This window comes from Pteronotus mesoamericanus, unplaced genomic scaffold (genome assembly GCF_021234165.1).
Source record: "Pteronotus mesoamericanus isolate MK-2021 breed Mesoamerican mustached bat unplaced genomic scaffold, CSHL_Meso_final scaffold_137, whole genome shotgun sequence".
Lineage (NCBI taxonomy): Eukaryota > Metazoa > Chordata > Mammalia > Chiroptera > Mormoopidae > Pteronotus > Pteronotus mesoamericanus.
In genome coordinates, this window is record NW_026555306.1 from 6,108,623 (window position 1) to 6,136,121 (window position 27,499).

The 27,499-nt window shown below is 53.8% G+C and overlaps 1 protein-coding gene and 1 non-coding gene across 4 annotated transcripts in view; one reads left to right on the top strand and one right to left on the bottom strand.

The window, feature by feature from the left end:
* MYH14 (myosin heavy chain 14) overlaps window positions 1–27,499 on the top strand; it is an 80,436-nt gene that overhangs the window by 38,848 nt on the left and 14,089 nt on the right. For all 3 annotated transcript variants that reach the window (XM_054588752.1, XM_054588751.1, XM_054588753.1), the window contains 17 exons: window positions 1,629–1,816; window positions 3,073–3,194; window positions 5,389–5,458; window positions 5,582–5,742; window positions 6,788–6,896; window positions 9,516–9,647; window positions 10,503–10,709; window positions 12,335–12,472; window positions 14,162–14,285; window positions 14,861–15,032; window positions 16,896–17,108; window positions 17,582–17,726; window positions 18,311–18,517; window positions 20,338–20,442; window positions 20,528–20,680; window positions 21,860–22,108; window positions 26,172–26,384. In XM_054588752.1, the coding sequence (XP_054444727.1) occupies window positions 1,629–1,816; window positions 3,073–3,194; window positions 5,389–5,458; window positions 5,582–5,742; window positions 6,788–6,896; window positions 9,516–9,647; window positions 10,503–10,709; window positions 12,335–12,472; window positions 14,162–14,285; window positions 14,861–15,032; window positions 16,896–17,108; window positions 17,582–17,726; window positions 18,311–18,517; window positions 20,338–20,442; window positions 20,528–20,680; window positions 21,860–22,108; window positions 26,172–26,384 (2,708 nt within the window). The remainder of the gene's footprint in view (window positions 1–1,628; window positions 1,817–3,072; window positions 3,195–5,388; window positions 5,459–5,581; window positions 5,743–6,787; window positions 6,897–9,515; window positions 9,648–10,502; window positions 10,710–12,334; window positions 12,473–14,161; window positions 14,286–14,860; window positions 15,033–16,895; window positions 17,109–17,581; window positions 17,727–18,310; window positions 18,518–20,337; window positions 20,443–20,527; window positions 20,681–21,859; window positions 22,109–26,171; window positions 26,385–27,499) is intronic.
* Window positions 16,192–16,270, bottom strand: TRNAC-GCA (transfer RNA cysteine (anticodon GCA)). Its single transcript has one exon. It is a non-coding gene; the product is annotated as a tRNA-Cys (tRNA).

Sequence of the window (27,499 nt, forward strand, 5' to 3'; positions counted from 1 at the left end):
GGGAGGCACGGCTCTGCCATTTCTCCACCAGGGGGTGGGTGTTGCTGTGCATCATTGGGTGAGATTTGCCAGATGAGGGGAGGGGCCTGTTGGGCCGGGAACCTGGTTTTGAATGTCCGTCCCCTCTTTTCTCCATGAGTAGGTCTCTCACGCTTCTCCTTCCTCCTTGCCAGCTCCCTCAGCAGTTTCCAGACCCAATGCCTTCTTCTAACTAAACTGCATGCGAGAGTACAATGGTGCTGCTACCAGCTGGCATTTGTTGAGCACTTGCTACATGCCTTGCGTTGTGCAAAACCCTTTTATGATCATTAACACATAGAATTCTCTGAAGGACCCACTGAAACAGGTATTAGTACTATTACTCCCCTTACACAGATGAGGAAATCGAAGCACAGAGAGGTTAAGTCACCAGCCCAAGATCACACAGCCAATAAGCAGCAGAGCCAGGATTTGAACCCAGGATATTGAGTCCCAGAGCTTCGGCTCTTACCTGTGCTATAAAGCTTAATAAATAGTAATTATCATATTGATAATAACTGTAAGTGTGGCGGTGGGAGGGAAAGTTGAATCTGAGGAAGAAAATGCTATATCTGAGCCCCCCCCTTAAGCCAGGTCCTGATTAAGTGCAGATAATCTGGTTGACCCCCGATGACCCTCATCACTAGGGACAGCAGGACGTCAGAGTCAGCCCCAGCTGCAGGGCCCTGAGAAACATGGCAGGATTTGATCATTGAATTTGAGTGGGTATTTCTCACTTGCTGAAGCAACACCATCAAATGACAATAGAGAAACAGAGTAACCATGAAATCAGGCCTTTCTAGAAAAATGCTTACTATGAAGGCAGATTGCCTTATTTCGCATATTGTACATAAAAGCCAGGCTCTGTTGCGTTTTTTAAAAATCCTCCCCTGAGAATATAATCATTGATTTAGAGAGAGAGAGGAAGGGAAAGAGCTAGAAAGAGAAACATCAACGTGAGAGGGAAACATTGATCGATTGCCTCCCATGGGCATTGAACGTGCCCTGACTGGGCATTGAACCCGCAACATTTTGGTGTACGGAACGGCAATCCAACCAACTGGCCACCTGGCCAGGGCGTAGACTATTACATTTTTAACGTGACTCTGTTTCGTGTCCCTACAAATGCGGCAGTGCTGTGTTTGTGATTACCCCTTTCCTTCTCCGCACCTTGGTTTCATCATCGGTAAAATGGGAGCGATTCTCCCATTTGTCCGGCAGTGTCCGGCAGAGAACGCACGCTAAGGTAGCATTTGCTGTCATTGTCATCACCTGCCGGTAAGGAAAACGGAGATCATGTCCTTGGTAGAAGAGGGGTCAGTGGTCAGCGTCTGAGAGGGCTCGCGCTGCCTGGGTTTCAGTCCTGGATCTGCAGGTTCTAAGCTGCGTGGCTTTGGGCGCAGTCTTCCACTTTTCTGAGCCTCAGTTTGCCCACCGGTCCAAAGGGGCCGGCGCTGCCGGCCTTACCAGGCTGTGTGAGGTATTGCATCGGTAAAGTGCTTGTAAATAGCGAGACCCTTCACCTTTAGCCAACCCAGCCCCCCACCCCCCCAAAGCGGACCCCTGGTCCCCTTCTCACACCGCCCCCTTCTGATTTCTTCCTCACACAGTGGAGGGCATCGTGGGGCTGGAGCAGGTGAGCAGCCTCGGGGATGGCCCGCCAGGGGGCCGCCCCCGCCGCGGCATGTTCCGGACAGTGGGGCAGCTCTACAAGGAGTCCCTGAGCCGCCTCATGGCCACGCTCAGCAACACCAACCCCAGCTTCGTCCGCTGTATCGTCCCCAACCACGAGAAGCGGGTGAGTGACCTGGGCCGGGGAAGGGGACTCGGGCAGCGGGTAAAGGCCTCGCTGCTCGACTTGGTGAGACGGTAGAGATGCACGGAGTGGAAAATGCCACTGTTGGGCTCACAGCTGGATCCTGGTGCTCAAACGGTGGCATCAGGAATCTTTTTCCTTGGCTTGCCTCTGCTTTCCTGTGTGTTGCCTTCACTCTGAAGGACTCTCTCTGTGTCTCGCGCTCTCTCTCCGCACCCTCAGGGTGGGAAGGCAGCCCTGGGTGGGTCCAGGCTCCCTCTCTCCCAGTTCAGCAGCCCTGGGGGAAAGGGAGCCTCCCATCCCGCCGCCCTAACAGAAGTCCCAGGGCTAGCTCTCATTGGCCCAGGGGGGCTCTGTGCCCACCCCTGAACCAGTCGCTCCAGTGGGCCAGCCCTGGGTCCCATGACCACGCACGGGGCTGAGATATCCGCCCTGGCCACCCCGGGCCCGAGAGCAGAGGGGAAGGAATGGCTCCCTCCCACAACATGGAGCCTGGTTGCCAAGGTCCAGGGGACAGGCATAGTAATAGACGAGCAGGAACTCGTTTTGCTGGAACACAAACAACCTGCAGTTAGGCGTGTTTATCTCCTTTTTCACTGCTGCGTCCCCAAAACCTAGGACAGTGCGTGGCATATGGTGGATATTCAGTAAATGTTTGGTGGATGCATGAATAGAAAATAATATGCCTAAAAGGCCATAGAAAAAGACCCAGACTGGTGGTTTTCATGTCTTGATTCCCCCCTCCCAGTGGCTCAGGCTCTGCCCTGGGCATTGGGTGTGGGGTTTTTCTGGGGGGTTTGTTGTTTTTGCTGTCTTACTTGTTTTAAGCTTCCCATGGGGGCTAGTGTTCAGCTAGGGCTGAGAACAACAAATCTAGAAGGTTCCATGGGAAACTGGGACTGTGATGACTGCTTTGGGGGCCCGGGCCTTCCCCCCGACCCCCACCCCATTCTTTCCCCTCTGCACTTACTGTTCTTTCTTTCTTTCATTTCTTACTCACTTCACCACATTTACCGTCAGTCTCTCCCCCTGGACTGTCAGCTCCTCCAGGACAGGGATTTCTGCCTGGCGCGTAGTCGGTGCTCAGTAAATTATAGGCCGAACCATACGAAATTGCCAACCCTTGCTGACCGGCCCCAGACGGCCGTTCCACGCGGTTTCCCCTCTCGGCCGTCGTCCAGTGCGTGGCGCCCCCGTGCGGGCGCCGCTGACCCTGCGTGTCCATCCCGCTCCCGCAGGCCGGGAAGCTCGAGCCGCGTCTGGTGCTGGATCAGCTGCGCTGTAACGGCGTCCTAGAGGGCATCCGCATCTGTCGCCAAGGCTTCCCCAACCGCATCCTCTTCCAGGAGTTCCGCCAGCGGTGAGCGGGGTGAGGGCTGGGGCGGGGCGCGGGCCTGGCAGCCACCCTACCTGCATCCAAAGCCTCCCACCGCTACTTTGAGCCGGGACACTGGGCACTTCATAGGTTTGCTGAGCCTCAGTTTTCCCCTCTGTGAAATGGGCGAGCATACACCCACTCGTGCCCTCATACACCCCACTCGCGCTCTCCCAGGGAGAAAGGGCATAGCGGGTCATGTTGCAATCAACGTGTTGCAGCCAGCATTTCTGAAAAATATTCAGTGTAATGGGATAGAACAGAAACTATCAACTTACAAAAAAGCAAATATGGTAAATATTATAATAAAAATGAAGATTCATACAAGCTGTTTATATCAGCTATCAGCGCTGTACATTAGAAATAGAATGTTAGCCCCGTATACAACTAAAATTTTTGTAATAGCCATTTTTTAAAAGTGAAAGGAAACAGGCAAAATTAATGTTGACAAGCTATATTATTTAACCCACTGCATCTAAGATATGGAAAAACGTGTTATCAGTATATAAAATTAGTGGTGAGACGTTGTGCATACTTTTTATTCCTGCCAAGTCTTCAAAATTGGTGGGTCATACACTACATTTCCATGAGTCGAAGTGATTTTTAGTCCTGTCAAAACAATGACATTATGTTTAACAAAAAAATATTTTACACTGCTTCAGTTTTTAAATTTAAATTTCAGTTAGTGAAAATTAAATACAGTTACAAATCCAGTTCAGCTCTTGCCATTGTGGCTCAGTTGGTTGGAGTGTCATCTCGTACACCAAAGGCCTGTGGGTCTGATCCCTGTCGGGGCGCATATAGGAGGCAACCAATCAATGTTTCTCTCTCCCCTTCCTCCCCTTCTCTCGCTCTAAAATCAATACATTATATATTTTTAAAAATCCAGTTCAGTTGCCCAGGTGACATTTTAAGTGCTTAGCAGTTACACGTGGCTAGTAGCTGCCGTACTTGACGGTACATGCCCATAGTTTGCTGCTCAGTGAAGTCTGGCTGCTGGACCAGCGACACCAGCATCTGGCAGCTTGTCAGATATGTGAATTTTCAGACCCCGCCTGGGCTTACTGAACTAGGGTCCCCATTTTAACAAGACCCATGGTGACTGAGAAACTCTGATACACACACACACACACACACACACACACTCACGCACGTTGCTCAATCACCAATCATAAAATAATGTATATTATATATGACATATAAGTGTGTACATACATGTGTATAAACTGTGTATATAATATACGTTATTTTATAGGAAATATTGAAATCCAGGGAGAGGGTATGGCAGGGGAAAGGCTCTGAGGACAGATCTGTATATGTTTATAAAATGTATTTTTTACAGACTTTATTTCTCTATCTATTTATTTATTTTAGAGGGGAATGGAGGGAGAAAGAGAGGAAGGGGAACATCAATGTGTGTGAGAGAAATATCCATTGGTCACAAACCCCCAACTGGGGCCCTGGCCCACAACCCAGGCATGTGCCCCGACAGGGAATTGAACCAGCAACCTTTTGGTTCGCAGGCCGGCGCTCAATCCAGTGAGCCAGGGCTACAAAATGCCCTCTTTTTAAATTCTGAGTTCCACTCAGAAATTTGAAAGAAATTGCGATAAAGCACTTTTGGCCCAGGGCCTGACCCATAAGAGGTTCAAAACATCAACTGCTATTTAAAAAAAACTTTTAAATTGATTTCTAGAGAGAGAGAGGAAGGGAGAGGAATAGAGAACCATTATTTGTTCCACTTATTTGTGCATCCATTGGTTGCTTCTTGCATGTGCCCTGACCAGGGATTGAACCTGCAGCCTCGACGTATCAGGATGATACTCTAACCAACTGAGCTACCTGGTCAGGGCTCAGCTGCTACTTTTTGTTATTCTCACATTCCCGTTCTGAGACCCACTGTTGTTTTCTGTCTCAGTGAAACGTGGTGGCGACGGGATAAACTCCCATAGTCAGCACGCGGTAGGTGTCCAAGGAGTCAGGTCCTTTTACTATGGATGCTGGCCGTGGGGGTATTAACGCTCTTGGCCCGGTGTGTGGCTGAGATCGAATGTCCATTTTTCTGACTGTCCTCATTATTGTCATTGGTTATTGCTATCTGTCACTCTGAGCCCAGTGCCCGGCCACGGCGACAGTTTGCTGTAACTCTCCACTCCCCACCCCTGCCCGTGTCCGACAGGTATGAGATCCTGACACCCAATGCCATCCCCAAGGGCTTTATGGATGGGAAGCAGGCCTGTGAGAAGATGGTGAGTGTGGGCGGGGAGGAGCAGGCGGTCCGTGCCCATGCGCCTAATCCCAGGCGGGGAGGAGAGGGACTGGGACCGCCCCCCATCCTTGCCCCTTCTCCTTATCTCCCCCACCCCTCACAGATCCAGGCCCTAGAACTGGATCCCAACCTCTACCGCGTGGGACAGAGTAAAATTTTCTTCCGGGCGGGGGTCCTGGCCCAGCTGGAAGAGGAGCGGGACCTGAAGGTCACAGACATCATCGTGTCCTTCCAGGCAGCTGCCCGGGGATACCTGGCTCGCAAGTAGGGCACCATGCTGTCTTCTGGGGTTCCACTGACTAAGGGTGGGGGAGGGAGGGGTTGACCAGATGGCCCCAGGTGTCAAGGCCTCCAAAATGGTTGAAGGGCTGAGAGACAAAGGGAGAGAGCCACCGGGCGCCCATGCGTCTCGGTTCTCCAGTCCCCAAGGCCCCTGTGAGCTAGGCCCAGTGCTGAGCGACGCTAGAGACACAGAGAAGATCTAGACTCTGTCATAGGGTAGCCAACCACCCTAGTTTGCCTGGGAGTGGAGGTTTCCCAGGATGCATGATTTTCAGTGCCAACATAGAGAAAGCTCCAGGTAAACTAGGCCGAGGTGGTCGCCCTACTGGCCAATCCCTCAAAAGACTTCAGTCTGGAAGGGGAGACAACACAGGCACAAAACGACATAGTCCAGGGCAAGATGTGCTTTGCTGGGGGTCGTACAAGCGCACTGGGAGGCCCTGCAGAACAGGGCACCCCAGGTCACACAAGACTCCAGGTCACACAAGACTCCAGGTCACGCTTGACGGCCAGGTGGACCAAGGAGGGTGGGGAGGGCATTCCAGGCCCCAGAAATGCAGGAAGTTTTCAGGACCCTCTCCTTCTGCTTGGAATGGGCCCAGAGGAGGGGTCAATAAATAAAGGACCCCCGAATACCAGGCTGAGGGGCGGAGCCCTTATCTGGGGTGCTGGGGAGCCTCAGGTGGGCTGTGAGCAGGGGAGGGGTGGGTGTGGAAGACCCCTCTGGAGGCATGTTGGGGTGGACCGGAGGCTGGGGAGGAGGCCAGGTGAGGGTACAGGTGGGCGAAGGTGAGGTGTGAATTAGGGCTGGGGCTGTGGCGGCAGAGGAGGGCACAGGGCAGAGAGGGTCGAGAGTGGGAGGACTGGTGAACTGTGCACAAGAAGATTTACCAGTAATAGAACGATGCTTGCCCACAGTAGGCATTTAATAATGGTCGACGAGTGAAAGGGAGCTCTCTGTTGCTAAGGGGGCAGCGCGTGGAGGGGCCGAGTGCCCACTCTCCCACGCGCCCGTCTCCCCGCCCAGGGCCTTCCAGAAGCGGCAGCAGCAGCAGAGTGCGCTCAGGGTGATGCAGCGGAACTGCGCGGCGTACCTCAAGCTGAGACACTGGCAGTGGTGGCGGCTGTTCATCAAGGTGAGGGCACCTGGGGAGGTGGCCCGAGCAGCAAGGAGGCGGGGAGCGGGGGGAGGGCCTGGGGACAGATCTGCTGGGGCAAGTGACTTCCTTTGTGTGGGCCTCAATTTGCTACATCTGTAAAATGCGGCCGATCGGGCTGACCTTTGTTGATCAGGATTCTTTACGTAGCAAGTGACCAAAAAAATCAGACTCCAGCCCACATGGATAGAAGATGCAGGACAGCTTCAGGTGCGGCTGGACCCAGGGCTGAGTTAGGGGATCCAGAAGACCCCCTCAGATTCAATGACTCACGGGAAGGCCTTCCAGGAATTAGAAGAACTATTCATTTTTAAAGACTTTTTTAAAAAGCTTTTTTATTTATTTTATTGTTAGAGGGGAAGGGAGAGAGAAACAGGGAGAAAAACATCCATGTGTGGTTGCCTGTTGCATGTCCCCTACTGGGAGCCTGGCCTGCAACCCAGGCATATGCTCTGGCTGGGAATCGAACGAGAAACCCTTTGGTTTGCAGGCCGGTGCTCAGTTCCCTGAGCCACACCAGCCAGGGCTAAAGACTTTTTATTCATTTATTTTTAGAGAGAGAGAAAGCGAAGGAAAAAGAGAGGGAGAGAAACATCAGCGTGTGGTTGCCTCTCACACATCCTCTACCAGGGGCCTGGCCCGCAACGCAGGCCTGTGCCCTGACTGGGAGTCAAACCGGCGACCCCTTGGTTTGCAGGCCGGCACTCAATCCACCGAGCCCCACCAGCCAGGTGTAGAGAAACTATTATATTCATGGTCAGCGTTTATTACAGTGAAAGGCTACAGATTAAAATCAGTGAAGAGAAAAGGCTCGCAGGGCAGAATTCAGGAGAGACCGGGGCGAGCTTCCAGGTGTCTTCTAGTGGAGCCACACGGACAGCTCCTGACCTTCCGGAAATGACGTGTGACAGCACGGAGGGGGTACTGCCCAAGCGGGAGGCTCACCCGAGCCTCCGTGTCCAGGGCTTCCACTGGGGTCAGTCGCACAGGCACGCTGACCGCCATGTGGATGACCTGTTCCTCAGTCTCCGGCCCCTCCCCTCCAGGTCAGGTTGATGCCATGTGGCCCAAACCCCAGATAAACCCGGGCATCTGTCAGGCAGATAGTCCAAGGAACTAGAGGCCACTCGAGGATCCAGGCAAGCGCCAGCCCTTTCTGTGGAATGAGCAGCCTTTGGACAACACAGGCCTGCTGAGTTAACCCTTTACTGCTCACAAAGGGCCCAGGCAGTGATGTCAGTTATTCCGATTGCCGTGTCTCCTGCTTGACGTTCCTTCGTGGTGGTTGTCACTGGCAGACTTACCCTCAGGAGGCCACCAGCAGACTGAGACTGGCCCATGGCCAAGCCAGCGTGGTCTTTTCGTATCGCAGAGCTCAGAGTCCAGGTTTCATTCTCATTGGCCGGCGCAGTCATGTGACTATGCAACCACTCTACTCATCAGGGGAACCAGGCTGACTGTGCACGTCCCAGTCCAAAGCAGAGGGACAGAGCCAGGTCATCAGGTGCCATGTGAGCTGGGGAGCAGCGTGTCCCCCAGTGGGGAATTGGAGAGGGGGACGGAGGATGGAGATTTGGAAGCGAAAACATAGCTCTTCTGTATAATTCTGAATACGATGTCTGAGCTGTCTGCCTACGTGCCCTCAGCCAGTGTTAACTGAGCACCTGCTCTGTGCCAGTAACTTTTTAGGGGACCGTGATAAAATGGTGAATACAAATAGACAAAACCCTGCCCTGTGGAGTCCCCAGTCTAAGGCCCGGGTCTGCAGACCAAGGGACCAGAAACCTTTTTGTAGACGCCCCGGTTGACGTATTGCCTGGGGCTGCTTTTGCATTACAGCAGCAGAGTGGAGCCATTAAAACAGGGACAGGTATGCAGAGCCTCAAATATTTCGGAGCTGGCCCTTTAAGAAAAAGTTTGCCCGCCTGCCCTAGGTTGGCAGCTGGTGGGAAGGGTTGACATCCGTGAATGAATCCCGCAAATAACCATAAAGTCAGAGCTATGATAAATGCTATGAATGAGAGCAGAAAAGGAAATAATAGACTAGAAAAAGACTCAAGCAGAGAAGAATCGTGAATAGCTGAGCACTGAATAGAAAGCAATAGAACAGGAATTATCAGAGTGGGTCCCGCTTAGCAAGCGGGGAGGCTGGTTTTGTGAAACCCTCATTTCCGTTATTGATGTGTGTGGCGACTGCCACCTAATTGCAGCGCGGAAAGTGCCTTTCTCCCCACGGACCTGGGACTGAGAACTCTGAGAAACGCTCTGCTGAATTCCAGAGTCTCTTGCATACAAAGATTCAGTTAGCAAAAACAGAAACACTGCTCTAGGCTCTTCCCAAGTATTAACTCCCTCCCTTATTCCAAGAACCCTGCGCAGTAGGGGCTGTTATTGTCCCCACGGGGACGCTACGGTGCTTGCCCGAGGCCACTCAGCTAGTCGGTGGAGGATGTGGCCTTCGACTTGCCCGAGGCCACTCAGCTAGTCGGTGGAGGATGTGGCCTTCGAACCCAGGAACCCGGCCCTATCAGAGAGTGAGCTCTTAGGTCCGGGACCAGGCGGCCTCCCAGCCTTTTCACCACCTTGGCCTGCCCCTAGGTGAAGCCACTGCTGCAGGTGACACGGCAGGATGAGGTGCTGCAGGCGCGGGCTCAGGAGCTGCAGAAAGTGCAGGAGCTCCAGCAGCAGAGTGCCCGCGAGGTGGGCGAGCTCAAGAGCCGCTTGACCCAGGTAAAGGGGCGGGGCTGGGGCGGGGCTGGGTGGGGCCAGGTCGCAAGGGGCGGGGCTTCTGCCTGCGTCGCCTGGGCTCGGGACGGCTGTAGGCAGAAGGGGTAGGTTGGGTCAGAGCCAAGGTGCCCTGGGGCCGAACAGGGGTTGAAATTGTATGGTGTGTTAGAGATGTGATGTGCAGGAGGTGTAGCCAGGGTATTGGCTACATTGGGTGGGGGGCTGGTCCCTGCTGAGACAAGATGCCTCCGGAGTAGGGACGGGGCCTGGGAACAGCTACGGAGCAGGCTTAGGGTGTACAGGCGGTGGACTTTTCATTGTTTCCAGTATTTCTGGTGTCTTAAAATAATGCTGAAGCAATCCCCTTGAGAATTTTTGTTTGCTTTTCCTGAATTATGTCCTTTGGTTAAATTGCTGGGTGTAGGAGTGTTAAAAGAAATGTACAATGGTGAAAAGGCCTCTTCGGGGCTGTCTGCAGGGTGGACCAGAGAGGGAGAGGCTGGAGGCCTGCAGGCTGGGGAGGGGGCTGGGGAGAGGGTGCGTTGGGAGAGACCGGGACCTGAGCCTGTGGGGCTGTGAGGACAGAGAGGAGGCGACAAGGCAGAGGGAGTTGGGGGGAAGGAGGGACAGGGCAGGGGACTGATGGGGTAGTGAGGGAGAGGGCGGCACCCAGGGCTCTGTCTGACTCGGCAACTAGGAGACTGTGGGGTTGTCCTGAGATGGGGACCTGGGGGAGGAAGGGGCTCGGGGGCTGTGCCTCAAAGAGCAAAGCAAATCAGGGGACAGGAGGGACTTGGTGCTCCACTGAGTGGGAGCCCCGCTTGCTAACTGCTACCCCCCCACCCTTCCCCCCCACAGCTGGAGGAGGAGCGGGCTCGCCTGGCAGAGCAACTTCGAGCAGAGGCAGAGCTGTGCGCCGAGGCCGAGGAGACCCGGGGGCGGCTGGCAGCCCGCAAGCAGGAGCTGGAGCTGGTGGTGTCGGAGCTGGAGGCCCGCGTGGGCGAGGAGGAGGAGTGCAGCCGCCAGCTGCAAAATGAGAAGAAGAGGCTGCAGCAGCATATACAGGTCTGGTCCCCAGGACCCGCAGGGCCCGCCCCCTGCCTTCTGTCTGCCCCGCCTACCTTTGCTTTTGCAAACAATGTCTTTTTTGGCGATGGATTGGCAGAAAACAGCTCCAAGTGGATTAAGCAGAAAGAACCCTTTTTTTGGGTACAAGTAATGGGAGACTCCAGAATGTGTAAGCTTCAGGCATGGCTGGATCCAGGTGCTAAAGAGATTTCCTCGGCACTCTGCCTCTCGCCATCTCCTGGCTCCGTCGGCCTCTGTGCTGCTGTGTTTGCAGGCAGGCGGCCCTCCCAGGGTGGCCCTCCAAAATCCAGTGCATGTTTTACACTTAATGCACATCTCAATTTAGAGGCTGAGTTTCCATTAGCAGTACTTCTTCTACATTTACATTTCATAATTTCTTCAGTTGAAAAAGTCAGTTTACATGCCCAAGTTGTTGCAAACATGCTTAAAAGTTTCCCAGGGATTAATTGGGTGTCTTGTTTTAAAGATTTTATTTATTTATTTTTAGAGAGAGAAATGGAGAGAGAAAAGGGAGGAGAAGCATCAGTGTGTGGTTGCCTCTCGCACGCCCCCTACTGGGGACCTGACCTGCAACCCACGCATGTACCCTGACTGGGAATTGAACTGGCAACCCTTTGGTTCGCAGACCAACACTCAATCCACTGAGCCACACGAGCCAGGGCTAACTGGGCGTCTTATTTTAAATTTAAAATAAATAAAATAAAATAAAGTGAGCAACTTAATTGCTCATTCACACTGCCCACATTTCAAGAGCTCGGGAATGTTTTCATAGCCTCTCCTTTACCGGGTTGGTGAGGGCGAGATCCTGCCCTTCGGTTAGGGAGATGGCCGGACGCACCCTCGCAGCCTGGACAGATGGATAGACAGCAGTTTATTGGTCACGAATCCTCACAACCTGAGTGAAGCAGATACCATGCCACTGGGAGCCGCCTGGGGGCACACTCAGGAATAGCGGGAACAAGCCGTGGCTCTGGGAGACAGGCTTTGGAGTGGCAAGCGGGCGAGGAGACCCTGGTTCCTGCAGAAAGACGTGATTGGTCTGTTTGACTCATTCCCACCCGCAGGCCTCTGATACCCCCTCTGCCGGGATGAGCAGGCACGGTGCCTGGTCCCCGTGGTACAGGGGTCACTGGGCTCAGGGACCTTGTCCGTGGAGCAGAGCGGGTAGGAGGACCCCGTAGTTCCTCCCAGTTTTGCCAGGTGTCAGGGCAGCTCATAACATTGAGTCATAATTTCTGGCTTCACACTGAAGCCATAGGGGGCAGTGCCCGTCTACATGATATGATTATTTATTATGTTTATATTGATCAAAATCTCTGCGCGCACAGAAGGGTGTAGTTCCCGCAAGGACAAAGCTCTTTATCTGTCCTTGGTGCCGAGAACAGCGCCCGGCACACACTAGGCGCTCAATAAATGGTCCCTGAGCTGATGAGTGAAACGGAAAGACCAGCGAGGGTTGTAGCCTTCCCAGCCTCGCCCAGAGTGTGGCCCTGTCTGAGCCCCAAGCCCCTGGGGCCGCGGACCGTCCCCTCCCCCCATCCTTCCCATCACACCCCAGCCCCCGGGTCCTGGGTCCTCACCCACCCTGCCCTCCCCCCCAGGAGCTGGAGTCCCACCTGGAGGCTGAGGAGGGGGCCCGGCAGAAGCTGCAGCTGGAGAAGGTGACGACGGAGGCAAAGATGAAGAAATTCGAGGAAGACCTGCTGCTCTTGGAAGACCAGAACGCCAAGCTGAGCAAGGTCGGCGGCCCGTGAGCCCCGTGGGCGGGGGAGCCGGCGCAACGGTGGGCGCCTGGCTCCCTCTCTGCATCTGCCCCCCGCCAGCTCGCCCTGCCGTGGGGTGTCACTCTCAGTCCTGGCTGAGGTCCCCTTGAACCCCTTCTCTCTCCTCACCTCCCTTTGTCTCACTGTCGCTCAAGCCGGCATTGAGCGAGCAACTGCTGTGTGTCATTACCTGTCGCTGTGCCGCAAGACACCCCAAAGCCATCTCATTGTATCCCATCCTTCTGCAGCTCGGCCGCAGATCTTCCTCTGTCTGCTCTGCGGCCCTCTCAGGCGGCGGGTCATCCATCTCTCAGGGGGCTGGGGCTGGGTGTCTGGTGTCTCCGGGCTCCTCCATGGGGCCTGTCTCTCCACAAGGAGCGTGGGGGTCTGACACCGCTGCTCAGGGCTCCGGGGCGGGGACGCAGAAGCAGCCGGCATCGCTCCTGTTGAATTCTATCAATGAGGTGTTGGCAAACATTTGCTCTGGAAGGCCAGACAGTAGACACCCGCAGGCCACTCTATTTCCGTCACATGCACTCGGTCCTGCCATTGTAGCTGAGCGCAGCCACCGATAGTTCATAGTTAAGTGGGCGTGGCTGTGTCCCAATAAAACTTGACTTATAAACACAGGCAGCCGGCTAGATTTGGCCTGCGGACTGTGCTTTGCAGGCCGCTGAGCTTAAGGAGTCAGAGATGCAAAGGTGGGGAACTAGACTCCACCCCAGGAGAAGGACACGGTGAAGGACCTGCCACGGTTTTTGACCAGCCACAGCCAGGGCTGCGCGCGGCACGGGCGACGTGGCATTGAAATACCTAGAGAGCCATCCATGCTCACATGGGAGGAAGGGATGCTACATGAGTCGCCATGGAAAATAAACATAACCACACTTTGTGCCTTAATGATAAGCTATGGCAGAAAAGGACAGAAAACTGTGGAGAGGGGTGGCCTGATCTCTTCCGGGGGTGGTCAGGGTGCCCGCAGGGTTCCTGAAGAATCTATGCCCAAGCGGAGGGCTCGAGGATGCACAGGAGTTTTCTGGAACATTCCTGTGGTGCCCTAGCTATTCTATTGTACTCTGTTCCATTTCCTTCTTTCGAAGGGTCGTGCTGACCCACTGTATGGATTTCTAAAACCGCTCACGGTTTGAAAAGTAGTGCCCCAAGCTGGTGCCTCTTGAACGTGCATGTGCTGAGGACCCATTCACGCTGGGAGCTTGTGAAAGTGCACATTCTGATGCAGCAGGCCCAGGGTGGGTGAGACCCGGCTTCTCGAACAACCTCCTGTTGGAGGCTGATGCTGCTGGTCTGCGACCTGTACACTGGGCAGCAGTGAGGGTCCAGCACTCGCATGTGATGCCTCAGACGTTGGTTGCAGTGTCATTTGTCAGAGCAAATGATCAGACTCACCCTCAGGGCTCCTCAGGGGGACGTGGTCAGTGAATGTTGCTGTATGTCCAATAATGAGAGTCTACGCCACGGTTGGCAGGCACGACCCGGCGAGTTGGGGCAGCTGTATAGACCTTAGACTGGAATGGACAGGAGGAAGGGACTGGGGGCAGGGAGTGCCAGGGGGCATGGAGATGGGCAGGCCCCCGCAATGAGAACGACGCCCAAGATGGGGCTGGGGGGGTGCTGCCGCTGACGCCCCGCCTCCCATGCCCTCAGGAGCGGAAGCTGCTGGAGGAGCGCCTGGTCGAGTTCTCATCCCAGGCCGCCGAGGAGGAGGAGAAGGTCAAGAGCCTCAATAAGCTCCGACTGAAATACGAGGCCACGATTGCAGACATGGAGGGTGAGCGCCCCCACAGTGGGCAGCCGGGGTGGGCAGGGGCTGTGCGCACTTCCTGGGGATACGTCGGGCCAGCCTCCCGCGCCACGTGGGCCTCAGTGGCTGTGTCTGCTAAATGGGGGCAGGGAAGAAGGCTTGAGCCAGAGTGGTGTTCTCTTGGATCTTACGGTGTTTCTGCCTCTCAATGCCATTCTCTTGTCTCAGGCCTCTTTCTCTCTCTCTCTCTCTCTCTCTCTCTCTCTCTGACTGTTCCACTCCCTGCTTCAGACTTTTTGTTTGTTTGTCTCTTGCTATGGACTGGGAATCAGAAGCAGAAGGGATCGCGTGCAGGAGGCGGCTGGGGAGACAGGGAGGAGAGGGCAGGGCAGAGAGGCAGCGAGCAGGAGCAGGGGCTGTCCTTGGGGACCAGGAGGAGAGGATGGTGCCTGGGGGTCTGGCCGGGAAGCTGGAAGGAGGAAGGAGGTGCCGAGCTGAGCCTTATACCTGGCAAGTGCCAGGCCGTGGGTCTCCATGGGAGCTGCTGGGTGCGGGGCATGTGGGTGTGGAGCGCTCACGCAGGGCCCCTACTCCCACCACAGACCGCCTGCGGAAGGAGGAGAAGGGCCGCCAGGAGCTGGAGAAGCTGAAGCGGCGGCTGGATGGAGAGAGCTCGGAGCTGCAGGAGCAAATGGTGGAGCAGCAGCAGCGGGTGGAGGAGCTGCGGATCCAGCTGGGCCGCAAGGAGGAGGAGCTGCAGGCGGCCATGGCCAGGTGCGGGGTCGCGGGCAGGAGGCTGGCGGAGTGCAAAGCACTGCACCTGGCCTGCCAGCAGGGGGACGCCCCAGCAAGGCCCTCCTGGGTGCGGAGCCCCTCGCTGGCTGCGCACACGCCGCCCCTTCTCAGTGTCCCTTGTGTAAAATGGGCCTCGTGAGAGTTCCAAGCCCACCTGTTTAAGGGAAAGGTGAAACAACCCTGCCGTCTAGTAACTTGCACGGTTCCAGGTGCAGAACAGGGGCAAGAAAATGTGATTTCTTGCGCCTACTCAGCTTCCCATCACCAAGCAGCCCAGAGTCAGCGTGATTTGATAAGCGGTCTGACCATCTTAGGGACCATAATCATTACAATGATAGACATTCACAATTATTGAACACCTACTAAGTGCCAGATACGGTGCTGGGTGTTTCAAAGGCTTTTTGGTCCACTGTGCCTCATGCAAACTGAGATGCCCTTGATTGTAGGAAAATGTGCTTCTTAGAATCACTGGTACACGAGTGTGTGTGTGTGCGTGCGTTCGTGGTTAAAAACACACACTCTCGAGTCTGACTTCTGGGTTCAAATCCTGACTACTCCCCTTTCTGGCCACGTGACCTCACCCAAGTGCCATTTCCTCTGCAGCTTCAGTTTCTTCCTCTTTAAAATGGGGGTTAGTGTAGGAATTAAATAAGAAGGTGCTCATAATGCCCTGGCTGGTGTAACTCAGTAAACTGAGTGCTGGGCTGTGAACCGAAAGGTTGTTGGTTCGATTCCCAGTCAGGGTACATTCCTGGCTTGTGGGCCAGGTCCCCATCCCCAGTTGGGGGCATGTGAAAAGCAATCTTTCCCTATCTTTCTCCCTCCCTTCCCCGCTCTCTAAAAGTAAATAAATATATATATATTTTTAAGAAGAAAGTGCTCATAAAATGCTTGGCACACCGTGAGCCCTCAGTAACTGCTGGGTATGTCTGTCTCTATTTTTCATTATTTTATTCCTTTGTTCCTGTTTTGTTTTTTTTTATAGATTTTATTTATTTTCAGAGAGAGGGGAAGGGAGGGAGAAAAAGAGGTAGAGAAACATCGATGTGAGAGAGAAACATCGATGTGAGAGAGAAACATTGATTGGCTGCCTCTTACACGCACCGCAACTGGGGAGGGAACCCATGACTCAGGCGTGTGCCCTGACCGGGAATCGAACCGGCAACCTTTTGCTTTGCAGGCCAATGCTCAACCAACTGAGCCACACCAGTCAGGGCAGGACTTTCCTATTCTTCATAAGAAGGGCCATACAGCATGTAGCCTTTTGCCTTCTCATTAATTGTATTGCCAGTCTCACAGCAACCCTGTGTGGTGGGGTGTTCATGCCTCTCACAGACCAGGAGCCTGCTGTTCAGAGACACTGTCACCTGCCAGGCAGGTGGCCCAGCAGGGGCCACAAACCCCTGTCTGCCCAGCCCCCGTCAGCGCTGCACCTCCATTCCTCTTCTCTTTGCCAGAGGCTCTGCCCCGTAGGGGTTATGAGGCGGGTCTCTGGGGTCGGCTCTGCCACTCGCTGACCGTGTGCCCCGGCACGCGCTTTCCCTGTTCCGCGCCTCAGCTTCCTCATTAGGTGTCAGCATTAAGTGAGACCACAGCGTCAAGGGCTTGCATGTGGCAGGAGCGTAGCAAGAGTCCCTGGGATTCCTGTCCGTGTCGTTCCCATTTTACAGCTCAGAGAACGGAGGCTCTGAGTATTGGAAGCGCAAGCCCAGGGACAGAGCTGGGTTTGAACCCAGGACGAGCCCCCCCACAGTCCACATCTGGCCTCTTCACCCCCCAGAAGTCATCCCTGCCCCTCACCTGCTCCCCATCTCTGACGCCAAGGTTCTCTTCTGCCCCCAGGGTGGAGGAGGAGGGCGGGGCCCGGGCCCAGCTGCTCAAATCCCTGCGGGAGGCGCAAGCAGGACTGGCCGAGGCCCAGGAAGACCTGGAGGCCGAGCGTGCGGCGAGGGCCAAGGCCGAGAAGCAGCGGCGGGACCTGGGCGAGGAGCTGGAGGCCTTGCGGGGCGAGCTGGAGGACACGCTGGACTCCACCAACGCTCAGCAGGAGCTCCGGTGAGGCAGCGCTGCCGGCGGCTGGCGCAGCCTGGGCACAGGCGGCAGCGGTGGAGGGAAGCAGGGCTTGGGTGGGAACTCTCCACCTACACAGATTTAGTCACTCAGCAACTGCTTGCCGAGTGCCAGCTCGGGGCCAGCCTGGGCACAGAGGGGAGTCAGGCCCAGGCATTACCCCCAGGAGCTCCCCACTTGGGGGAGGCAGATTTGGGCAAAGAACAGGCCCAATGCAGAAGAAAACGTGCTTTAACGGAGTAGTGTAGCATATAAGAGAAGGCCCCTAGGCCACCTCTATGGGAGGGGGTTCAGGAAGGGATCCACGTGCAGATCCCTTAGGGAATGTAGAGCGAGGCCCCCATCCGTGGAGAGAAACAATAAACAGAAGCACAACCAGCTGTGGGGGGGGCTCCCCCAAAGTCCCTGCTTTCCTCTGTTCTGAAATTCTGTTCCCCGCCCCCTTCCCCCAATCAAAGGTCCAAAAGGGAACAGGAGGTGACAGAGTTGAAGAAGACTCTGGAGGAGGAGACGCGCATTCACGAGGTGGCGGTGCAGGAGCTGAGGCAGCGCCACACGCAGGCGCTGGGCGAGCTGGCCGAACAGCTGGAGCAGGCCCGGAGGGTGGGTTAAGGCGGGCGTGGGGGGCGTGGGGGGTTGGGGGCCATGGGAGGGAGGGGGGCAGGATGCTGGGTTGGGGGAGGCATTCTTGGCAGGTTCTAGGGCAGCGCGTCTGTCTGGGGCTCTTCCCTCACGTATCCATGTCCTCGTTGCATCTTCATCCAGCATTCGTTGAGTACGTACCGTGTTCCTGAGATCATACTAGGAACCCGACAGTGAACAAAACAGCCAACAATCCTTCCCTGTGGAGCTCGTGTTTTTGCAGGAAGGGCAGAATGTAGACAATATAAACCCATTCGTAGTTGATATTGGGGTAATAAGTGCTATGGGGAAATGATGAACAGGAAAAGGGGGTTGGGTGCTAAGTTGGGGGGTGACTTTAAATAGAGGCCATGGAGGGGTTGTGTAAGAAGGTGACATCTGAGTTAAAAAAACTGAGGGGGCTGAGGGCTGAGCCATCCTGGCATCAGAGGGAAGTGAGTTCCAGGCAGCGGGAGCAGCCGGTGCAAAGGCCCTGAGGCAGGAATGCGCCTGGCCTGGGTGGAGGGGGAAATCATACATTGTTGCTTGTTCCTATCCCCTGCCAGGGCAAAGGTGCATGGGAGAAGACCCGGCTGGCTCTGGAGACCGAGGTGTCCGAGCTCCGGACGGAGCTGAGTTCCCTGCAGACCACGCGTCAGGAGGGCGAGCAGCGGAGGCGCCGCCTGGAGTCACAGCTGCAGGAGGCACAGGGCCGGGCGAGCGACGGGGAGCGGGCACGCGTGGAGGCCGCTGAGAAGCTGCAGCGCGCCCAGGTGAGCAGGACAGGTGTGGTCTCTGCTGTGTGGCCTGGGGGGAGACGCCTGCTCTCTCTGGGCTTCTGTCTGGTCCCTCCCGACTGTTCCAACACGGTCGCACACGGCTAGCTAGCATCTGGTGAGCAGTTATTTATTGTGTACCAAACGTCTGGTGTGTTTCTCTGAGTACTCCTGACTCCTTTGATGGCAGGGCTGCTATTGGTCTCACTGTGCAGACAAGGAGACTGAGGCCCAGGGAGGTGAAGCTGATCGTCTAAAGCCCCTCAGGGCCAGGACTTGAACCCAGGCCGGACTGGCCCTCGGGCTCCCCACGCTTCTCTTTTGGCCCTCGGTAACCTGTGGTCAGGCTAGAAAAGCGCACAGCAAATGCCTGGGACCCCATCTTCCCAGGACCCCATCTTCCCAGGACCCCATCTTCCTGTGACTAGGGGAACCGCGGGTTCTATGCTTTGTTTGTTTTTTAACTAACTGACCAATACCTGTTCTCTACTGAGAATACAAACAGCAAAAAGAACAGAGGAAAGAATGACTTCAATTCCCCAACCCCTCCAGGGGAAAAGAGATGAAAACTGTGTACGTATTCATTAAAGGTTAGGCTGCCATAACAGAGAAACCCCAGAATTCTTCATCTTGAATACAATGCACAGGTCTTTCCCTCTCAAGAAACATGCTCAAGGTAAGCCTTCGAGGCTGGCAGGACACTGTGCTTGCTCCATGAGGTGACTCAAGAGCCAGGTTCCTTGGTCTTGTTTCACAGTTCCTGAGGGTGTTGATCTCATTTTCAGAGTGGAATCTGGGTTGTGGGCACATCTCTGCTCCAGTTTAGGAAGGGACATAATTTGCATACATCACTTTGCTTGCATTTCATTGGCCATACCATAATCACATGACCACATCTCTCTGCAAGGGAGGCTGGGGAATGTAGTTTCTGGCTGGCGGCCATGGGCCGAGTTAATAACCTATCACAGGGGGACCAAGGGAGAATGAATTTGGGGGGATGCTAGGGTCTGCCCTAAATGGACCATGCTGTGCAGTCGCCACTCTACTAGGACTTTACACATCACAAGAGTAAAAATGGCACCAAAAGTAGCGTCCGATGGCTGCTGGCAAAACTTCTAGACAGCACTATCCAGTACAAGTTCCCTCGGTGTTGGAAATATTCTGCCTTTGTGCTCCCCACTTGGCTTGCGAGCACTTGAACTGCATCAAGTACAACCGAGGAACTGGGTTTTTACTTTTGCTTAATTTGAGTTTACGTGGCCACATATGGCTAGTGGCCGCCATCTTGGACAGCACAGCTCTGCAGCCATTCGGCCTGGGCTCAAATCTCACTTCTGCTGCGTGTAGTCGGGGGCTCCCAGGCACATTTCCTAACCTCTCCGTGCCTCAGTTTTCCTTTATGTAAACTGGGAATAATAGTGGAATCTACCTCATAGGGTCGGCGTGCGAGTCCAGCGAGCCAAAAGTTGTAAAGTGCCTAGAGTGGTTCCCGGGCACTTTCTGTCTATCCGTTCATCAGCTGATGGACATTTGACTTGTTGCTACCTTTTGCTATAGTGACTAATGCTGCTATGAGTGTCCCTGTATGCGCTTTTGCGTGGACGTATGTTTTCATTTCTCTTGGGTACACACCTAGGAGCGGAATTGCTAGGCAACACGGAAACTCGAGGTTTCACCGTGTGAGGAACTGCCAGGCTGTGCTCCACAGCGGCTGCTCCACTTGCATTCCCGCCGACCGTGCCGTGGGGGTTGGAGGTGGAGGAGCGGACGGGGTGGGCTCGGGGGAGCCGCCACTGGAAGGTGCCCCTCTCCCACAGGCTGAACTCGAGAACATGTCTGGGGCGCTGAGCGAGGCCGAGTCCAGAGGCATCAGGCTCAGCAAGGAGCTGAGCAGCACAGAGGCCCAGCTGCATGACACCCAGGTGACCGCAGCCCCCTCCCGCCCAGCGCCCAGCCCCTCCCGCCCTTCTGCCCACCCCTGACATCCATTCTTTCCTCCACCTACAGGAGCTACTGCAAGAGGAGACCAGGGCGAAGCTGGCCTTGGGGTCCCGGGTGCGAGCCTTGGAGGCTGAGGCGGCGGGGCTGCGGGAGCAGCTGGAAGAGGAGGCGGCCGCCAGGGAGCGGGCGGGCCGGGAGCTGCAGACCGCCCAGGTGCAGGTGCGCAGGGCCCGAGGGGGACCTCACGGAGACATTTAGTCCCCCCACCTGCTCCCCCTGGTTCCCTGGTGCAGAGACGGCCCCCATAGCCCGGCCTCCCGGGTGCCAGTCTCACCTCCGACTGCCCTCGTCCCCCGCGGCCGGTCCGTGCAGAGCCCTGACGCTCCGTCTCACCCGCTCCTTTCCGTCCACGCAGCCCCAGGCCTGCTCAGGCCTCCTCCTCCGCCTCCTGCATCCTCATCTCAGCCTCCCTGCCTCCAGTCTCTCCTCTTCCGCCTGGCTCATCCTCCACACGGCCTTCCGACCCTCAGAGCTGGCCCTGCCCCTCCCTGGCTCACAGCCATCCCCAGCTCCCCCCGGACAGAGCTCGCGGCTCCCGGCCGGTGCCGGAGGCCCCACATTCTCTGGTCGTCTCTAGCTGTACTCGCCTCTCCTGTGTCCTTCCCCACTTCGCTTGGGAATCTCTTTCCACGCTTCAGGGCTCTGCGATCGTGGGAGGCCCCTGGCCTCCTGCCTCTGCGCTCCCACGACACTTCTTTCTCCCCCGTCCCCACTCCAGTCATCCTGGGCTGGAGCACTCTCTGCCCATGAGGCCCCCCACCAAATGGAAAGAAACCTCCTTTAAAGTGGGACTTTGAATTAGATCTGGCCCCCAACATAGGCCAGCTGAGAGCCCAGTTTATGGGAGGCCTGCAGAAATGCCTGTTGAGTGAACAGAGTATTGAATACATGCCTGCAAATACCCCTCTTCAACTGGCAAACTCCTATGCATACTTTCAGTTCCATCTCAAATGCCGCCTCCTCCAGGAAGTCTCCCTTAAATGTTCTCAGTAGATTCTGAAGCCCTTTTGAGGACTCCCACGGCTCCCAGACTTCTACCTTAGCCTCCATCACCCTGGCTGTGACACTTAGTCCTCTCCACCAGATTGGGGGTTCCCCAGGGCAGAGCCCGGGTCTGATTCATCTTCTGGGTCACAGCAGGAATAATTTTAATCTCATGGAGACGCTGGGGCTCATAGAACTCACAACCTCAACCCCACACCGAGGCAGAAGAGTCCGGGGCAGTGAGGCATTTCCCTCTTCAGGCCTCAGTGTCCTCATCTGGGAAACGGGGCGCTACTGGCTCACTCCTTGGTCACAGCCATGACTGCCACCCTCCCTCTCTGTCCTCCCCCTCAGCTCTCAGAGTGGCGGCGGCGCCAGGAGGAGGAGGCGGGGGCACTGGAGGCCGGGGAAGAGGCCCGGCGCCGGGCCATCCGCGAGGCCGAGGCCCTGACGCAGCGCCTGATGGAAAAGACCGAGGCGGTGGAGCGACTGGAGCGGGGCCGCCGGCAGCTGCAGCAGGAGCTGGATGATGTCGCCATGGACCTGGAGCAGCAGCGGCAGCTCGTGAGCACGCTGGAGAAGAAGCAGCGCAAATTCGACCAGGTGGGCCCCGTGGTTGCCCCGCTGCGATGCCAGGATGCCAGTCCATGCTTCCCACCGTCCTTGTGGGCAATCAGTAATGTGACAAGTCACAGCTCCACCGTGAACTTGAAGGGGGACCCTAGGGCAAGACGCCTCTTTCCTCTGAGTCTGTGAAATAAGGCGCCCCTCCAACCTGGTGGAAGTCTCTCATCCCAGAATGACTATTGGTAGCACCCCTTTTACTCCCAAACGTGTCCTCAAGGTGCACCAAAGGGTGCTGGCGAGGATTAAATGAAATAGCACATCCTGCCTCCTGCTGGCTCACTGTGCCTCCTCCTGCAAGCTGCATTGCCCATTTCAGCCTCAATGGACCCATCCAGGAAATGGGGGTAATATTAAGCATCTGGAAATCTAGGATGATCAAATGGTCACAGAACCCCAGAGCATTCACATCAGGCAAGCCAGCCCTGGCCGGTGTGGCTTAGCTGGTTGGAGTGTCGTCCCATAAACCAAAAGGATGCGGGTTCGATCCCTGGTCAGGGCACATGCCTAGGCTGAGAGTTGAGCCCCCAGTTTGGCAAGACAAGAAGCAGCTGATCGATGTTTTTCTGCCACATCAGTGTTTCTCTCCCTCTCTTTCTCCCTCCCTTCCCATCTCTCTAAAATCAATAAGCAAGTCGTCAGGTAAGGATAAAAAATAATAGTGAAGTTCAGGCAACCCTGAGCTTCAAATCCCAGCTCAGCCCCTTACGGGCTGTGTGGCTTAGGAGAATTGTTCCACCCTCTCTGTGCTTTATTTTTTTAATGTAGAAAATGGAGGCATCATTATTTTGCCTTCACTCTTGAAGAATATTTTTGCTGAATAGAGGATTCTAGGTAACCAGTTTTATCCTTCCAGCACTTGGAATCGACTGTCCTGCGACCTCCGGCCTCCACTGTTTCAGATGAAAAGTCAGCAGACGTTGAAACCGTTGTTTCCCTGTGGGTCATGTGACGCATTTTTCTAGCTGGTTTAAGTTTTTTCTCTTTATCTTTTGTTAGTAGCAGTTTGACTGTACGTGCACCTGGGGAGCTTGTGTGTATCCTACTTTGGGTTACCCAGGCTTCCTGGGTTGGTGTTTTTGATCAAAAGTGGAAGTTTTTAGCCATTATTTCTTCAAATATTTTTATGCCCCATCTTCTCTCTTTCCGGTTTTTCTCAGACTCCAAAGGCCTGTATGTGCCTAATGCGGTCCCAAAGGTCAGCACGGCTTCTTGTATCTCCACTTTTTTTGTATCCTAGAATTTTATATGAATTCTTTTCATACAAATCTCTTTTTGGTGGGCTTCTTTCATTCACAATGTTTTGAGATTCATCCATGTTTTTGCACGTAACAATAATCTATTCCTTTTTTTTTTTCCCCCTTTTACTGCCGAGTGTTGTCCCTGTTGAAGGTAGACCACATTTTGTATATCCATTAACCTGTTGAACATTTGAGGGGTTTCTAGTTTGGGCTATTACCAAAAAAAGCCTTGGTCTTTCTAATAGGATGTAGTGGCTTTCATTCACATTTCCCTAACAAACTATGGTGTTGAGCACCTCGCGTGCTTATTTCATCCATACGTCTTTTTCAATGAAGTGGCTACTCCAATCTTTTGCTTCTTCATTGAATTGTTTCTTTTCTTGTTATCGAATTTTGAAAGTTTGTTTTATATTCTGGGCACAAATTCTTTATCAGATACATAGCTTAGCACATTTTTTCACCCAGTCTGTGGCGTCTTTATACTCTCTTAATAGAGTCTTTCAAAGAGCTCATCTCTTTGTGTTCTTTGAAAGACTCTATTAAGTGTCTATAAGTGTCCAATTTATTTTTTATTATATTTTATTGATTATGCTATTACAGTTGTCTTGATTTCCCCTCCAAAGACCAATTTATTAATGTGTTGTTTTATGGGTCATGATTTTGGTGTTGTACCTGAGAGAGAAGTCTTTGCCTAACTCAAGATCACAAAGATTTCCTCCTCCATTTTCCCCTTGACGTTTTCTGGCTTTCGGTTTTGCATTTAGGTCTACGATCCACTCTGAACTGCTTTTTATATATGGTACTATCATGGCTCCAAGCGATCTTTTTTTTTTTATTTTTTAAAAAGATTTTGTTTATTTATTGTTGAAGAGACAGGAAAGGAGGGAGAAAAAGAGGGAGAGAAACATTGATATGAAAGAGAGACATTGATTGGTTTTCTCTTGTATGTGCCCCGTTCAGGGGCTGAACCTGCAACCCAGGCCCGTGCCCTGACCGGGAATCAAACAAGAGACCTTTCGCTTTGTGAGATGATGCCCAACAAATTGAGCCACACTGGTCAGGACAGTCAAACTTTGACTTTGTACTTTTAGTGCTTTCCATACTCTCTATAAATCCCATTTTCTACTAGTCAAAATATTACTGCATGTCATGAAAATACAAAACACACCAGTGACACTATTGATCCAGCTTTTCCTTGTATGAACACGAACAATAAATTCTCCAAACCAGAACTAAATACTTACCTGCTAAAAGGCATACACATGTTAATACACCCTAATATTTAAAAATGTCCAAGCAAATTTTTTAATGTGTGTGGATATCCAATTGTTCGAACACTAAGTGTTGAAAAGGCTCCACTCCCTTGCTTTTGCATAGATATTGGAAAACAGGTAATGTTAGTTCTCTAATTTTTCTCTTTTTTGAAGTTGTTTGGCCTCTTGTTGGTCTTTTGCCTTGGTGCATATAGTTTAGAATCAGTTTGTCAATTTCTACACCACAGAAATCCTCCTGATTTGAGAATGCGTAGAATCTATAGTTCAGTTTGGGAAGAACTGACATCTTAATAATACTGAGTTTTCCAGCCCAGGAACATGAACCATTTATTTAGATCTCCTTTAACTCATCTCAGGAATGTTTTCTGGTTTCCAGTGTATATCTTTCACACCTTTTGTCAGATTTATATCTAAGCATCTCATATTTTTGATGCTATTTTAAATGGTATTGTTTCTCTTTCAATTTCTGGCTGCTAGGGAATAGAAATACAATCCACTTTTGTATATTGATATTGTTTCCTACAACTTAGTTAAGCTCACTCATTAGTGCCAGCAGGTTTTTTTTAATAGATCCATTGGGTTTTCTTCCAGTTCTTCTGGGGCTTCAAACACATCTATGTCTGACTGCCTGGTGCTGTCTCATGGGTTATGAAAGCTCTGTTAATTCCCTGCTCTCTTCATTCCGTTCAGAGAATTTCTATTGACCTGGTTTCAGTTGTACTAACTTGTCTGTGTCCAGCCCGCCCTCAGTTTCATCCAGTGACTTTCTGAGTCAAGTTGTCATATTTTTCAGTTCTTTTGGCTCTGCTTTACAGTTTCTAATCCCTCCTGAAATAATCCTGTCTGTTCATCCACTGTGTCCATCTTACCCTGAAACGTATCATAGTCCTTCTGCGATAGTATCGAGGCGATCTGTGGGTATGTTTTCATGGACTGGTTTTTCCCTTGACTGAGTCCCGCTCTCTTCCTTTCTTTGCTTGTATTATAAATTTTAGTGTTTTCAATGACCGTGTCTTAGAAAGACAGGAAAGGTTGAAGTACATTTTTATTTTTTTAAAGATTTTACGTATTTATTTTTAGAGGAGGAGGAAAGGAGGGAGAAAGAGAGGGAGAGAAACAGCGATTGGTTACCTTTCTCATGCCCCCAACTGGGGACCTGGCCCCACCACTCAGGCATGTGCCCTGACTGGGAATCGAACCGGCAACCTTTTGGTCTGCAGGCCCATGCTCAGTCCACTGAGTCATACCAGCCAGGGCTGAAGTGCATTTTTAAAATGTAACTATATGTTTTTCCTACCACTACCCCAAGAGGAGGATACACCCTTTCCTCTGTTCGGAATCTTGAGTGAGGTGCCCAACAGCTGAGCTGGTTTGGAACTTGGTTTCGACTTGGATCCCTCTCCCTCCCTCTCATGTCCCTGCCTCTGTCTGTCTGTCTGTCCTTGTCCCTGGCTGCTCCCTCTTCCCCACCCCCTTGTACACTCCTTTCAGCTAATCTGTTCCCCCCCATCTCCCTCCCCCTGGCAGCTCCTGGCAGAGGAGAAGGCCGCTGTGCTGCGGGCAGTGGAGGAACGCGAGCGGGCCGAGGCCGAGGGCCGAGAGCGGGAGGCCCGGGCCCTGTCGCTGGCACGGGCGCTGGAGGAGGAGCAGGAAGCGCGTGAGGAGCTGGAGCGGCAGAACCGGGCCCTGCGGGCGGAGATGGAGGCGCTGCTGAGCAGCAAGGATGACGTCGGCAAGAGTGTGAGCAGGGGTCCCCTTTGCCCGAGACACCCATGTGACAACTGCATGCACACAAGCATGCTTTCGCATGCAGAACATGAAGAGACCCAGTCATCAAGTTATGTGTTCATGCACAAGCACAGAACAGGAGCAGAGCTGTGGACCAAACACACGTGTGCACATACACATAGACCAGGAGGAGAATCTTCCACTGAACACACATGTTTACACACAAAGCACGAGAGCTGCTGAGCAAACATACATGCTCCCATGTATATACATGGAGTATGAGGAGACTCTTCCACTAAACACACATGTTCACATGTACTCATAGAGCATGAGAATCATGTCACATGCGTGTGTGATTCTCAGAGACAGAAAACATAAAATGTACCGCAACACACAGGCTGAGAACCACTCCCCAAACATGAACATGTGCGTGCGCGCACACACGCACACAGTGTGAGGAGACCCCGCCGCGTCACCCCTAAGCCCACACAGGCCTACCCTCCAGGCCTCTGTCCTCCCGGGCTCACACATCCCTCCAGGGCCCGTGAGGGGTGCCCCAGGCCTGTTCCCAGGCCCCTCACCCAGCCAGTGTCCCAGCCTAAAAGGGCCACCCCCCACTTCGTCCTTCCTTCACTCACCCCATCGGTATATCCCCGGGCGCACCAGCTGTGAGGGGCCCGGGGCTGAGGCCCCCCTGGCTGTGACGGCAGCCACCGACAGACACGTGTTCAGTTGAGCCTCTGGGCTTTGGCGTTGGTGCAGTGGAGCTTTTCAGCAGGCCTGGAAAGGACCCCCAAACTTGAAAAATACCTTTGGCCTGCACCCCCAGGGACACTGGAGCCAAAAATCCAGCTCATACTCAAACTCCTAAGGCCTCTCCTTTGGGAAAACTTTCAAGTTATTTGTCCTGAGTCCAAAGACCTTTTTGGGGGGACTAGGATATTGATGGGACAAAGTCATTCCTTCAAGGAAAGTTGATTGGCAGGTGCCGAATGGGAGGGGAGATCCCCAGTCACAGAGCAGGGTCCTCTGCAGACACGGTCCCCGCCCTGTGGAACCACAGTGCCGTGTGGGAGGCGGGTGTTGCTCCAAAAGACAGTCAAGCCCGTGTTAAGTGGCCCTGTGAC